Here is a 15,604-nt window from a genome sequence, read left to right as displayed (position 1 = left end):
AAATAACATCGGAATAAAAGATCAACATAACGTACTGACAGAAGCATAGAAAACCTGACTAGTACATTGTAATCACCTGATAGGGAAGTGGTCGGCGTTACTGAAGCTACCGGGATAGGTGGCGGCATAGACGCACTGGAGAAAGAGTTGTACGGGACACTGCTGGGCGGAGGAGGGCCGGCATTCCCACTATTAGCATTTACGCTACCAACTCCAGTGTTTGAATTGGAGGAAGCCCCCACTCCTGATGTGCTGGTAGGAGGCGCTGCAGATGCGATGGGGGATCCTTTCTCAGCAACACTTGGGGAGTTCTCCCATGCTTTGCGAGCAGACTCCATCTTGAGAAAGAGCAGGAAAAAAAAACATAATAAAAGTGAGCAAGGATCATGAAGTACTGACACCACAAAATATTAGAATATATGCATAATAAACATTTCGCACTGCAAAACTATGAGCACAAAAAGGAGATTTTTGTTTACTTACCGTAAAATCTCTTTCTCGAAGGATCCATTGGGGGACACAGACCGTGGGTGTCTCTAGGAGGTGCGACACTATGGCAATAAAAAAAAAAAAGTCGGCTACTCCCAGCAGCATATACCCGCCTTCAGGCCCTGAGGTAATCAGTTTAAGTTCCAGAGCAATAGGAGAGGACCAACAGGTCAAAGAAAATCCAAACTGTCCGAGAACCAAAGGAAACCCCAAAAAAGGGAGGGAGCTGTGTCCCCTAATGGATCCTTCGAGAAAGAGATTTTATGGTAAGTAAACAAAAATCTCCTTTTCTCTATCGGCTCCATTGGGGGACACAGACCGTAGGACGTACCAAAGCCGTCCCTTGGGTGGGCAGAAAAGCAGTCAGGCAGACAGCCGTTCCACTGCCGCCTGCAACACTTTACGGCCCAGACTAGCATCAGCGGATGCGAAAGTATGAACTCGGTAGAACCTCGAGAAAGTGTGCAAAGATGACCAGGAAGCCGCCTTGCAAATCTGCGAGGCCGAGGCTCTATTCTGGAGAGCCCAGGATGCTCCAACAGAACGGTAGAATGAGCCACAACCCTGAAAGGAGGAATCTTCCCCTTACAGCGATCAGCTTCTGAAATGGCGGACCGAATCCACCGAGAAATGGTGGCCTTGAAAGCAGTTTGTCCCTTACGACGAGCTTCCGTAAGGACGAAAAAGGAATCACACTGACTAAACAAAGAAGTGATGGAGAGATAAGACCGACCAGCCCGAACTACATCCAGCTTGTGTAGTAAGCACTCCTTAGGATGAGAAGGAGCAGGGCAAAAAGACGGGAGGACAATGTCCTCATTGAGATGAAAGGCCTAAACCACCTTAGGCAAAAAGGAAGGATCTGGCCGGAAAACCACCATGTCCTGGTGGATCACCAGAAACCGAGAACAGCAGGAGAGAGCTGCCAATTCAGACACCCTCCGGATGGAGGAGATAGCAACAAGAAACGCTCCTTTCCAAGAAAGGAGGGGGAGAGACACCTCTCTAAGGGGCTCAAAGGGTTCGCCCTGGAGGGCACTCAGAACCAGGCTCAAGTCCCAAGGGGGAGAAGGTGACCGATAAGGAGGAACAGCATGCGCCACTCCTTGAAGGAAGGTCCGGAGATGAGAATAGAAGCCAGGGGCCGCTGGAAAAGAATAGCAAGGGCCGAAACCTGACCTTTAAGGGAACTGAGAGACAACCCCAGTTCCAAACCCGACTGCAAAAGGGGAGAAGACGGGGAACAGAGAAGGTTACAGGGGATAAATCCTGAGCTTCACACCAACGAAAATAAGACCGCCAAGTACGGTGGTAAATTCTTGCGGAGGAGGGCTTACGAGCCTTTAGCATGGTGTGAATGACTTGGGAAGAGAACCCGCGGGCCCTCAAAACCGCGGTCTCAACCGCCACGCCGTCAAATGCAGAGACTGTAATTTGGGGTGGCCAAGAGGACCCTGAGAGAGCAGGTCCGGACGGAGCAGAAGGCGCAGTGGAGCGTCGTCCAGGAGCCTGACTACGCCGGCGTACCACGACCTTCGGGGCCAATCTGGAGCTACCAGAATGGTGGGGACGCCCTCTGTTTTGAGTTTTCTCAGAACCCTGGGAAGAAGCGGAAGGGGAGGGAACAGACAAGGTAGGGCAAACCCCGCCCAAGGAATCACTAGGGTGCCCACGGCCAGAGCCCGAGGGTCCCGGAACTTGCTTTCCGCCCAGATGAGAATCTTGGTCACCTCGGCCAAGGCTGCCGAGCTGCGAGCGCTGCCTTGACGATTTATGTACTCCACGGCCGTGGCGTTGTCAGACTGGACGCGGACAGGACGGGACTGAAGCCGGGACTCCCAATGAACAAGACAAAGAAGAATCGCCCGTAATTCCAAAATTTTTATCGGAAGAAGAGTCTCTCGGGGAGACCAGAGTTCCTGAACCGTTCAATCCCTGAACACGCCGCCCCAGTCCGTCAGGCTGGCATCCGTTGTAACTACCTTCCAGTGAAGGGGAAGAATTGACCGCCCTTGGAGAAGAAGGGGGGAGCGGAGCCACCAGAGCAGAGACTGACAGACCCTGCGAGGGAGAACAATCTGACGATTGAGGGACAGAGGAGACCTGTCCAATCGAGAGAGAATCGCCAGATGAAGGGGGCGGTAATGAAACTGGGCAAAGGGTATGGCCTCCATAGTTGCCACCATCCGACCCAGGACTTACATACAAGTGCGGATGGGGACTGACCTGGGTCCGAAGGGAGCGGACCCTGACAGAAGCGCCAGACGTTTGTCCGGAGGGAGGCAATCCGTCAGAGGCCGTGTCGAAGCGAAGTCGCAAGAAGGTTATAGACTGGGTAGGACAGAGAACTGACTTGTCCCGGTTGACCATCCACCCGAAGCGATCCAGAGTGTGGAGAGTGACGTCCAGATTCTCCAGAGTCTGGGCTCGGGTTGGAGCCTTGATGAGAAGGTCGTCCAGGTATGTATCACCGAGACTCCCCTCAACCGTAACAGGCCCATCACTGGCGCAAGGATCTTGGTAAAGACCCGAGGCCAGACCGAAGGGGAGCGCTTTGAATTGAAAATGTCCCTCCGGAACCGCAAAGCGGAGGTACTGATGATGGCCTGGAAATATTGGCACATGGAGGTAGGCATCCTTGATGTCCACCGATGAAGGAAATTCTCCTTGTTCCAGGGACGCCACCACCGAACGGAGAGATTCCATTTGGAAGAGACTGATGAGAAGATGACGGTTGAGACACTTGAGGTCTAGGATTGGTCTCACAGAACCGTCCTTCTTGGGAACCACAAAAAGATTGGAATAGAAACCCTGGAACCGTTCCCCTGGAGGAACGGGAACGATAACTCGATTCGGTAACCGTTGGACACCACGTCCCTGACCCAAGGTCCAGATGTCTCGAAAAAGTAAGAGACGACCTCCCAACCGAGAAAAGAGCTGCGGGTGGGGGCCTCACTTCATGCAGAAGTGGGTTTGCGGTTGCTTGATTTGGGCGCAAAACTGTCGGACCGGTTGGAGTCCGACTTCCAAGACGGGCGCGCCCGGAATGAGGGAGCCTTCTTGTCCCGCGAAGGCGCCTGACCGGACCCTTTGCTGGAGCCAAAGGTCCGAAAGGAAGAGGACTTCCTTTGGGAAGAAGGGCGAGCCTTATTTTAAGGCAACAAGGAACTCTTACCTCCCATCGCCTCAGGGATAATCTCATCAAGGCGCCTGCCAAAAGGAAGGCCACCCGTAAAGGGAATCACAGTGGGAGACCTTTTGGAAGTGGCATCCGCATTCCAAGCTTTAAGCCACATAGAGCGGCGGAGAGCCGCTAGGTGACCCACAGCAAGGCAGAACAACGGGCTGACTGCATGGAAGCTGCGCACAGGAAGTCCCCAGATTTAGAGAATTGGAGAGCCAGGACAGATAGATCCTCTGGGGGGGGGGAATCCCGCTAAGATATCCTGATGGAGCTTTTGGCACCACTCCTACAGGGCCTTGCCCATGTCGAGGCGAAGATGGGAAGAAGAGAAGAGCCAGCTGCTTCAGAGGCAAACTTCGCTAAGGATTCTACCTTCTTGTCCGTGGAATCCTTGAAGGCAGCGGCATCTGCCAGTGGCAGTGTAGTCGCCTTAGAGATCCGGGAGATCGGTGGATCCACAGAGGGAGGGGAACCACCTTAGTGATAAAGGCCTTGTCAAATGGATAACGTTCTTGAATCGTCTTGATTCCCGGGAACCTCTTGTCTGGATGTTTCCATGCAGATTCCAGAATTTCGTCAAAGTCCACGTGAGAACTGAACCTTTGAGGTGCTAGCTTAGCACGATGAAAGAGCATGATGAAAGGACACTCCTGGAGTTAAATCCGAAGATCCTGGGTCCTCTAAGTGAAAGGTGTCTCTTATGGCTGTCACCAATGAGTTCAACGTTTCAACTGAATCTGAGCCGTCCTCTGATGCCGTCAGATGCCGACCCGGAAGCCTCGTCCGCCAGTTCACCAGGAGAATGTGAAGGAGTAGAGGCAGTCCTGGAGGGGGGCGACCCTGACCGGGTACGTGGCTCTGGCGTGGCAGAGCGGCGACTCCGAGAACGTCCTCCAGAGGAGCGACGTTTGGGCCCAGACGACAGGTTGGGGGGGGGGGGGGCGGACCCACGAGGGGAACGCCCATGTCTATCTGAAGACTCAATGTCCACCTCCTTCAGACACTAAGCTTAAACTGATTACCTCAGGGCCTGAAGGCGGGTATATCCAGCTGGGAGGAGCTGACTTTTTTTTATTGCCATAGTGTCACACCACCTAGAGACAGCAGCATACACCCATGGTCTGTGTCCCCCAATGGAGCCGATAGAGAATTAATGTTTTTCTTCCCTATTATTACTGGCCTAAAAACTGGATCAGCAAATGTCATGTAAACGTCTCTTTAACTGGGCAACTATCACTATTGGGTAATGTTTCTCCTTGAGTTGACCCCCATAAAGGTGTGTGAAGACTTATAGGCCATTTCATGCTCCTTTGAGAATTCTAGGAATGATATGCAAAGAGCACTCTGGTGCCACCTTCAAGCCAATGTTTCTGCTTCTTTAGGAAGCCTTAGAACATGAGCGGGAATTTAATAAGCAAAGCCAGAAAACTTCCCAGAAGTAGTGACTGATCTGTAGGCAGCTGTTTTGTGTGACTACTATATTATTAGTACAGAGCCATAGAGAGAGCCCTGAATCATGGGACTGAAGGGGTAATGGTGCACTCAATCAGTATAATCTGTGATCTACTTCTCTGGTCTGTCAGAAGGCAGACAATAGCAGAAGATAAATCAGAGAAAGGTTAGGATATATCCAACAGACATTCTGACTTAACAGCAGTACTGTGGAGTCGGACGAAATTTTGGGTACCTGGAGTCGAAAAACCATGCACCAACTCAACCAATTGGAATGAGAAAAAAAGCAAGTTTAAATGTCCCAATTCACAAAAAGCTATAATTAATGACGTCTCTACTGTAAGAAGAAAGACCAATGCATGCAGTGCCTCACGTAACCGCAAAACGAACACATTAAGTGACCGTGAAGAAGCATGCTTTTCATGTGCTTCACTATATGGCACGCAACGCACAATTAGGAGCGGCAATACTTATACTTTCCATAGTGTTGTGTACTGCTGTTACAGGGAACCCATGGGTAACCTAGCCTATCACTGATAAGGGGTTAAAGGGGTTATCCAGGAAAAAAAAAAATTTTATATATCAACTGGCTCCAGAAAGTTAAACAGATTTGTAAAATAATTCTATTAAAAAATCTTAATCCTTTCAGTACTTATGAGCTTCTGAAGTTAAGGTTGTTCTTTTCTGTCTAAGTGCTCTCTGATGACACGTGTCTCGGGAACTGCCCAGTTTAGAAGCAAATCCCCATAGCAAACCTCTCCTAAACTGGGCGGTTCCCGAGACATGTGTCATCAGGGAGCACTTAGACAGAAAATAACAACCTTAACTTCAGAAGCTCATAAGTACTGAAAAGGATTAAGATTTTTAATAGAAGTAATTTACAAATCTGTAACTTTCTGGAGCCAGTTGATATATATAAAAAAAAAATAAAGTTTTTTCCTGGATAACCCCTTTAAGTAAATATGTGTTTTGCAGGACTAGAGTTACTTGTATAAGTGAAGGGAATAGAGGGTCAATAGTTCAAGACTGAAGCTGTAAACCATTGGAAAAACTGCTGCCATTCAGCTAAGGCTATAAAAACCTTGTAAACTCCGATTGTTAGCTTAAACTTTAATACATTCGCATATTAATACAGAGGAGTCGGAACATTTATCTACAGACTCCACAGCCCTGCTTAACAGACCCTCGCAATAGTGCCGTGGGTGGTCCACTGAGTCTCTGTACATCCCCCCCAAAGGCCCCAAGTAATTTAGAGCAGTATTGATCAGGGCATCCAAACAGTTAATGATGGACATGAGCGTTATTGGCAGTCTATTAAATGTGCTTGCTTCATAGCCTGGAAAGGACTTAGGATGCACATGTATGTTCTGGTATGCCTAGTACCAAGCCATACAGGTAAGTCATGTGTCTCTATCAGGTTAAATTGCAAATTATCAATAAGTATAACATTTTGTGTATGTTACATGTACCTTTAGAGTCAGGTCCACAGTGGCAGGAGACACAGGGGTCAAGCTTGAGCTCTGTTGAAGAGTCTCTCTTCGAGATAACGGAAGGCTGTGGGGAAGGGGCACCTGAAATAACAGAATACACTCCAAGTCAGACGGTTTCTAGATGTTGTGTCAAACTGATTGGAGGAAGACACATTTGGGTAAACTTACATTAGGCACCAAAGTAGACTCAATTTTAGAGCTTCCCGATGATGCAGCATTAGGAAGGGCATTGGATAGGCTTGTGTAGTCTGTTACGGTTTCCTTAGAGATGAAAACAAGGAAGAAGAAATGTTGTATTCTAATATCTAGTTATGTACCACACTACTGACACCCACACAATCTGCTGCTTCCTACCTTAGTGCTTGTTACAAATTTTGGCGCGGACACAGACAGTATGCTGGTGATTTCAGTGGCCACCTCTGTTATCACTTTAGTGTCCTTGGATGGAACCGGTTCTGGAGTATGAACTGTAGTCGGAATTTGCTTCTCCTGAGTCTCCGGCTCGGGCTGCTGCACTTCTTTTACCTTGCGGTTCTTTAGGGATCGCTCCTTGCCGATAGGTCCCGGCTTATATTCCTTGATCTGAATTACATTAATATCCTGTATCTGGAAACAAAAATGGAATCACTCGAAAGATTATTTTTAGTTCTATGAAATGTGCAGCTTGGTATTGTAGTCTGTGTCAACTAGTAAGTAGCCAACTGCGTTGCAGTAAGAGGAAAAAATAAAGGAATTCATACAAAAATAGGTGACCGAGGGGGGTGGTCCAACTGCTGCCCCCCCCCCCCAGAGATCCCTTGCCCCTAGGTAAATGAAGCAGTGGCATAAACACTTGACTGCAGCTCCATTACATATCTATGAAGTTTTCAACGACAGCAGGGTACAGCGCTTTGTGAATATGTTCGTAAGTCCTAGACCAGTGTTTCCAAGCCAGTGTGCCTGCAGCTGTTGCAAAACTACAACTCCCAGCATGCCCGGACAGCCTTCGGCTGTCCGGTCATGCTGGGGGTTGTAGTTTTGCAACAGCTGGAGGCACACTGGTAGGGAAACACTGCCATAGACTGAATGCAGCAGTGGTTGTACATACCAACTCTTGTTCCTTTCACTCCGTTCTCACGATTGATGGGGGTCTTAGCCCCAGTAAAGATGATAACTGGAGTTCTAAGATGACTTTTCATAACGTGTGTGTTCTGTTGTGTGTGCACATGGGTAACACCACCAATCCTGACCACTACATGACTGGCATTTTAAGCATTTGCCCACTACTTGTCAGTTCTAGAAGGGGTGGATACTAGTCTGCCATGATGTCTTCCACACACACAGTAGGAGATCCTGCTCCCCCATCTTTACACACACAGGCTTTAGCAGCATGAACAATGTTATAGAGTAGTATCAAGCAGGGTTAAAGGGAACCAATCATCAGATTTTACCATATATAATGCTTGGCAAAGCGTTATATAGGGTAAAATTGTTGTCCTCACCATACCCGGGGGACGCTCCTGCCCCCAGGGATGGTGAAGTTATGAAGTTATAAACTAGTCACCGTCACCGCCGCAAGTAGTCACCTGGGCGGGGAGATCTTCTCATCTACTCCCGTTCTTCGGCCGGGAGCGACGCCCCCTCCGCTTGATTGATGGGCCGCGTCATCGTTCCGCTCACTGAACAGACGGAGCAGAGTGATGACGCGGCCCATCAATCAAGCGGAGGGGGTGTCACTGCCGGCCGAAGAACGAGAAGAGCTCCCCGCCCAGGTGACTACTTACGGCGGCGGTGGTGACTAGTTTATAACTTCATATCTTCTCCATCCCTGGGGGCAGGAGCGTCCCCCGGGAATGGTGAAAATAAAGATTTTACCCTATATAACGCTTTACCAAGCGTTATATAGGGTAAAATCTGATGACTGGTTCCCTTTAAAGGGGTACCCCCCTGGAAAACATTATTATTATTATTATTATTATATCAACTGGTGGCAGAAAGTTAAAAAGATTTGTAAATTACTTCTATTTAAAAATCTTAATCCTTCCAGTACTTATCAGCGGCTGTATACCACAGAGGAAACACTTTTCTTTTTGTATTTCCTTTCTTGCCACGCCACCACAGCACATCATAGGCTTCAGGACGCCGGAATCATTTGTTTTATGGACCTGAAGAAGGCACATGCTGGTGCCGAAACGCATTGTCCGATTGTTCTATACCACAATAAACTGTCCTGTGCTTTATTGGTGTTCCAGTTCCTTTTATTCCAGCAGTAGCGCTCGTCTCGGACCCCCGCTTTTTCTACTCTCCTTTTCCTGGTTTCATTATTTCCGTACCCCTTTGCGGTCACGGACAGGGGGTCTCGAGCAGCACAACTGCTGCTACTACCTTCCACTTCACACTCACCAGGTGAGGTGCTGTCACCGTTGATAGCCTCAGCGGGACATCACACCACCCAGAGTGCAGTGGTTTCTGACAACTCCACCACGCCCCCAACACCCACGAGAGAGCGCCCCAACCTTTTTTACTGCTACTTTATACCACAGAGGAAATACTTTTCTTTTTGTATTTCCTTTCTGTCTGACCACAGTGCTCTCTGCTGACACCTCTGTCCATTTTAGGAACTGTCCAGAGCAGGAGAGGTTTCCTATGGGGATTTGCTCCTCCTCTGGACAGTTCCTAAAATAGACAGAGGTGTCAACAGAGAGCACTGTGGTCAGACAGAAAATAAGAAACTTCCTCTAGAACATACAGCAGCTAATAAGTACTGGAAGGATTAAAATCTTTCAATAGAAGTAATTTACAAATCTGTTTAACTTTCTGGCACCAGTTGATTAAAAAACAAAAAGTTTTCCAATGGAGTACCCCTTTCAATGCAAAATTTATACCAAGCAGCAGCTGTGTGTGTCTCTTTGCAGCTGCTTCTTCCTTCCCCACTCTCTATAGCTTACTATGTTCATATGGCAGAAAATATGCGGGATGTCTGCCAGGAAAATAAAGGTAGACATTCCGCACATTTGCTTGAATAAGCGGCACTAGGACTTGGAAATGTGCCGTCATAGACAGCAATGACTCAATTGCTTGATGTGGTTTTCTTCATCAACTTTATGTAGTTTTAGGTCAAATCTACGCAGAAATATAAAAAAAAAAAACATTCTAAAAGGGTTCATTAAAGAAGTACTACAGTGCATTTTATTTAATTTTTTTAACCCTCTGTGCCCGGGCTGCCAAGCTAAACAAAACAAACTTTAACTCATCTTCCTAAGTTCCCCCATTGAGCTGATATCGATGTCCCGTTCTCCGGTCCCCAACTTCTTCCGCTTCCTGTAAGTCGAAGAGTCACATGACGCTCAGCGTATCCCCAGCTGCAGGGGGACACTGCTACGGCCGGTGATACGCTGAGCGTCATGTGACTCTTCGCCCTACAGGAAGCGGAAGAAGTCGGGGACCGGAGAACGGGACATCGATATCAGCTCAATGGGGGAACGTAGGAAGGCGAGTTAAAGTTTGTTTTGTTTCGCTTGGCTGCCTGGGCACATAGGGTTTAAAAAAATAACGCACCGGAGTACTTCTTTAACTTTTAAGAATCACTGATTATTATTACCTTTTGGGTCTTTATTGGGCCAGCTCTGGGCTGCTTTTGCCTCTGCTCTTTGGGCTCAGGTAGAGATTCCGTTTTTTCGGAGAGGGAGGATGTACCTTCATTGTCGCTGCTGCTGGATGCAGGGGCGCCAAACTGTATGGCTTCCATTGTGAGGTCAACAGAAACATCTTGGCCATTTTTAGATGTCTACAGGACAAAAAAATATAAATAAGTGTGTGTGTGTGTATATATATATATATATATATATATATATATATATATATTACAATTTAAAATGAGCAAGATTATCTGCAAATGAGCAAAACCCTATCTCATGCTGTGCGTATAACCATACCTCAGAGCTGGAAGAGGGCACAAAACCTGTCAGGGGCTTATTCCAGGCACTGGAAGAAGGTGGCTGTGGAGGATTTATAGGTCCCACTGAACCAAAAAGGGATAAGAAAAAGTTATACCGTCTGAATATTGCAGCATAGAAAATATATTAGTACTCATTGCAAGACTGTAGGAGTTGAAATATGTAAAATGTTAAAAAGGGTGGTACGACCGCGTTCAGGTGGAAGTCCGCTAAAACAATGAACATGTTCATTCTTTCGAGGGGGTTTAGAATCTACAATTTCTGCTGCGAAAATTACACAGTGTGCACAGTGCAGCAGATACCCAAGGAAACAAATGGAAGGCTGCTGCACTGCAATGTCTGCCCGGGGTAGAAATTTGGTAGTGTGCATGGGTCCTTAGCGAGACGGTAGCTGCACAAATCTGCTAGTTTGCTACTATTTTTCTGTCTGGAGTCCATGCTGTTTGACACATCGTTTAAAGGGGTTATCCAGGAACAGAAAAACAGAGCTAATTTCTTTTAAAACTTCTCCAAGTCTGACTCCAGGTTGGGTGGTGTTCTGCAGTTCAGTTCCATTGAAGTAAATGGAGCAAAGTTGTAATACCACACCCAACCTGGAGACAGACTGGGAGCGGTTTTTGAAAGAAATTAGCTCTGTTTTACTATTCTTTGATAACCCCTTTAAAGGGGTACTCCGCCCCTAGACATCTTATGCCCTATCCAAAGGATAGGGGATAAGATGTCAGATCACCACGGCCCCGCTGCTGGGGAGCCCTGGGATCCCCGCTGCGGCACCGTGCTCTCATAACAGCACAGAGAGTTCGCTCTGTGCGAAAAGACGGGCGATACGGGGGACGGAGCAGCGTGACGTCATGGCTCCGCCCCTCGTGACATCACAGCCCGTCCCCTTAATGCAAGTCTATGGGAGGGGGAGTGATGACCACCACGCCCCCTCCCATAGACTTGTATTGAAAGGGGCGGGCCGTGACGTCACGAGGGGAGGAGCCGTGACGTAACGATGCTCCGGCCCCTGTACTGCCCGTCATTACGTGCAGAGCGAACTCGCTCTGTGCAGTAATGATGGTGGGGTGCCGCAGCGGGGATCCCAATGCTCCCCAGCAGCGGGGCCGTGGCGATCTGACATCTTATCCCCTATACTTTGGATAGGGGATATGATGTCTAGGGGCAGAGTACCCCTTTAAACAGGATACAATTACATTCACTTTTTAGATGACCGCATGACTAACTGAACAATTTGCAGTATGTAAATGTATGCAAGTGTGTACTCCATACTCCATATTTTTAAATGGGCACTGTAACCTTAAAATACTTTTGACACAGGTCCCGTTCACAGTAATCACGTGGGGCCCCTGTGGTCGGACCCCGAGGATCAGCTTACTTATCCTTTCCCTGGGGATACGTTTTTTTTTTCTGGAATGTGTTACAATAAGTGTTTTCCAAACAGTGTGCCTCCAGCTGTTGCAAAACTACAACTCCCAGCATGCCTGGACAGCCAAAGGCTGTCCAGGCATGCTGGGAATTGTAGTTTTGCAACAGCTGGAGGCACATTATTTGGAAAACACAGTTACAATCTTCATCACGATACTTACATTTCTTAGACAAGTCATTCAGGACACTTGGGGCCGCCATCTTGTTTTCCCACAGCTCGGTCCCCAGGGCACTTGGCGGCTGTGATGGAGGTTGAGGTTTTACAGGTCCAGAAAATTCTGACCCGTTTGTGGTTGGCTGAGCGGGTACAGGCGCTGGAGGTTGACTAGGAGGCATCGTAGCAGGGACAGAAGGGGTTATACTTTGCGGAGCGGCGAGCACAGAGGACTGGGCCTGTAATGCTGCTGCTTGCTGCTGCTGCTTCTTTACAAACCGGGGTGGAAGCTTAGAATTTTGGCCTCTTCCTTTCTCACCAGAACCTTTTTTATTCCAAACCTATATAAAAGTATAACAGAGTCTAAATACCAAACTAAAATACGATTACATAATTCCATTTTATGCAGATTCTGTATATATAAGTTCTTTTTAATGCCTGTTGGTTTGCCATGTCTAATGAATTGCCTGTTTAAGGTAAATAAAACCTTACAAAGTATGTGGTAGCAAAAAACAGAACAACAAAATACAATAGAATGCTATGAAAGTTTACTTGGGCCGGTATATACTCAATTTCTAATGTACAGTGTTGTCCATTATTGCCAGGTCTGTATATAAATAAAAGATCTATATTTAACCTTATCTTTTTGACTTCTAGGCCTCAGAAACCTTTGCAATGATTTATTCCTTTTTTTTTTTTTATGGTTGATTTTCTTCCTAAATACACAAAAGCTCATAATAGACTGGAGGGAGAGAGGAGAGCAGATACAAGGCAGTCTGCAGGGCGAGAATCATATAGTCTGTGTACTAGTCGGGAGAAAGCTGTAGAAGAGAAACTAAGTTACGTTTTTTTAATCAACAGCTGTAGAGAAAGTGTTTTTTTTTTAATGCCACCAAGTATAAAGAAAATAGAAAAAAATGCTTTAAATGGGTACTCCATCGGAAAACATCTTATCCATTATCCAAAGGATAGGGATAAGATGTCTGATCACAGGGGTCCCGCCGCTGGGGACCCCCCGCCATCAACAGGCCGGCAGTGGCGGCGTCAGGAACACGGAAGCTTGGTGCTTCCGTGTTCATGACGTTACGCCACGCCCCCTCCATTCATGTCTATGGGAGAGGGCATGGCGGCTGTAGTCTCCAGTCATCCAGCACGGAGTGGAGTTTGCTCTGTGCACCGGATGTCTGGGGTGCCGCAGCGGAGATCTCAGGGGTCCCCAGCAGCTGCACCCTCGTTATTAGACATCTTATGCCCTATCCTTTGGATAGGGGAAAATATGTTTTCTGGTGGAGTACCCCTTTAAAACTGAGTCCATAACCTTGTATGTCTGTCTTAGTGCAATGATGGAGGCTACTTTTCGTACTCGTGTAATGATTGTAAGAGCAGGGACTCACATGTACCTCTTCTAATGCAGACATTAAAGTATTACATGAAGTGTCTGGTATAAGAAATCTGCTGCACCACTTCCTTTCCCTTTTTTTTTTTTTTTTTTTATACATCTACTAGCTGAGTACCCGGCGTTGCCCGGTTTTTCCTTCCTAATCCTCGTTGGGGAGGAAAATAAACAAAGGAGGAAGCTTTTGACTTCATATCCCGTCCTCACATCCCAGTCCTCATATCCCGTCCTCACATCCCAGTCCTCATATTCTGACCTCCTATCCCAGTCCTCATATTCTGACCTCCTATCCCAGTCCTCATATTCTGACCTCCTATCCCAGTCCTCATATTCTGACCTCCTATCCCAGTCCTCATATTCTGTCCTCCTATCCCAGTCCTCATATTCTGTCCTCCTATCCCAGTCCTCATATTCTGTCCTCCTATCCCAGTCCTCATATTCTGTCCTCCTATCCCAGTCCTCATATTCTGACCTCCTATCCCAATCCTCATATTCTGTCCTCCTATCCCAGTCCTCATATTCTGTCCTCCTATCCCAGTCCTCATATTCTGACCTCCTATCCCAGTCCTCATATTCTGACCTCCTATCCCAGTCCTCATATTCTGACCTCCTATCCCAGTCCTCATATTCTGACCTCCTATCCCAGTCCTCATATTCTGACCTCCTATCCCAGTCCTCATATTCTGACCTCCTATCCCAGTCCTCATATTCTGACCTCCTATCCCAGTCCTCATATTCTGACCTCCTATCCCAGTCCTCATATTCTGACCTCCTATCCCAGTCCTCATATTCTGACCTCCTATCCCAGTCCTCATATTCTGACCTCCTATCCCAGTCCTCATATTCTGACCTCCTATCCCAGTCCTCATATTCTGACCTCCTATCCCAGTCCTCATATTCTGACCTCCTATCCCAGTCCTCATATTCTGTCCTCCTATCCCAGTCCTCATATTCTGTCCTCCTATCCCAGTCCTCATATTCTGTCCTCCTATCCCAGTCCTCATATTCTGTCCTCCTATCCCAGTCCTCATATTCTGTCCTCCTATCCCAGTCCTCATATTCTGTCCTCCTATCCCAGTCCTCATATTCTGTCCTCCTATCCCAGTCCTCATATTCTGTCCTCCTATCCCAGTCCTCATATTCTGTCCTTCTATCCCAGTCCTCATATTCTGACCTCCTATCCCAGTCCTCATATTCTGACCTCCTATCCCAGTCCTCATATTCTGACCTCCTATCCCAGTCCTCATATTCTGACCTCCTATCCCAGTCCTCATATTCTGACCTCCTATCCCAGTCCTCATATTCTGACCTCCTATCCCAGTCCTCATATTCTGACCTCCTATCCCAGTCCTCATATTCTGTCCTTCTATCCCAGTCCTCATATTCTGTCCTCCTATCCCAGTCCTCATATTCTGACCTCCTATCCCAGTCCTCATATTCTGACCTCCTATCCCAGTCCTCATATTCTGACCTCCTATCCCAGTCCTCATATTCTGACCTCCTATCCCAGTCCTCCTATCCCGAGCCGTAAAATGTGAACCAGTTATTGAAATATCTCCAGCCGTACGGAAGTTATGTGAGAACATACATTTCCCATTGATTTGCATAGGACTTTAAACAAAAACCCCGACCCTCACAAATGGGGGTAGTGAAGGGTTACATTAACTATCCTATATTTTCAGTGGACATATAAATAACATGTGACCAAGTATTATCAAAATATCTCCAGCCATTTGGAAGTTATGCAGTAACATATTTCCCATAGATTTGTATGGGACTTTAACCCCTTAAGGACCACGGGTTTTTCCGTTTTTGCACTTTCGTTTTTTCCTCCTCACCTTTTAAAAATCATAACCCTTTCAATTTTGCACCTAAAAATCCATATTATGGCTTATTTTTTGCGCCACCAATTCTACTTTGCATTGACATCAGTCATTTACCCAAAAATCTACTGCGAAACGGAAAAAAAAAAATCATTGTGCGACGAAATTGAAGAAAAAAATGCCATTTTGTAACTTTTGGGGGCTTCCGTTTCTACGCAGTACATTTTTCAGTAAAAATGACACCTTATTATTC

General features: G+C 47.1%; 1 protein-coding gene across 5 annotated transcripts in view; it reads right to left on the bottom strand.

The window, feature by feature from the left end:
• PRRC2C (proline rich coiled-coil 2C) overlaps nt 1-15,604 on the bottom strand; it is a 113,376-nt gene that overhangs the window by 15,603 nt on the left and 82,169 nt on the right. For all 5 annotated transcript variants that reach the window (XM_056523246.1, XM_056523245.1, XM_056523248.1 and 2 more), the window contains exons 19-25: nt 12,140-12,473; nt 10,530-10,615; nt 10,196-10,381; nt 6,970-7,221; nt 6,784-6,876; nt 6,595-6,696; nt 77-338 (exon numbers count right to left, since the gene is read on the bottom strand). In XM_056523246.1, coding sequence (XP_056379221.1) covers nt 77-338; nt 6,595-6,696; nt 6,784-6,876; nt 6,970-7,221; nt 10,196-10,381; nt 10,530-10,615; nt 12,140-12,473 — 1,315 coding nt within the window. The remainder of the gene's footprint in view (nt 1-76; nt 339-6,594; nt 6,697-6,783; nt 6,877-6,969; nt 7,222-10,195; nt 10,382-10,529; nt 10,616-12,139; nt 12,474-15,604) is intronic.

The sequence above is a fragment of the Hyla sarda genome, chromosome 6 (assembly GCF_029499605.1).
Source record: "Hyla sarda isolate aHylSar1 chromosome 6, aHylSar1.hap1, whole genome shotgun sequence".
Lineage (NCBI taxonomy): Eukaryota > Metazoa > Chordata > Amphibia > Anura > Hylidae > Hyla > Hyla sarda.
Note: the sequence above shows the minus strand (reverse complement) of the source record. Positions and strands in the feature narration are given on the sequence as shown.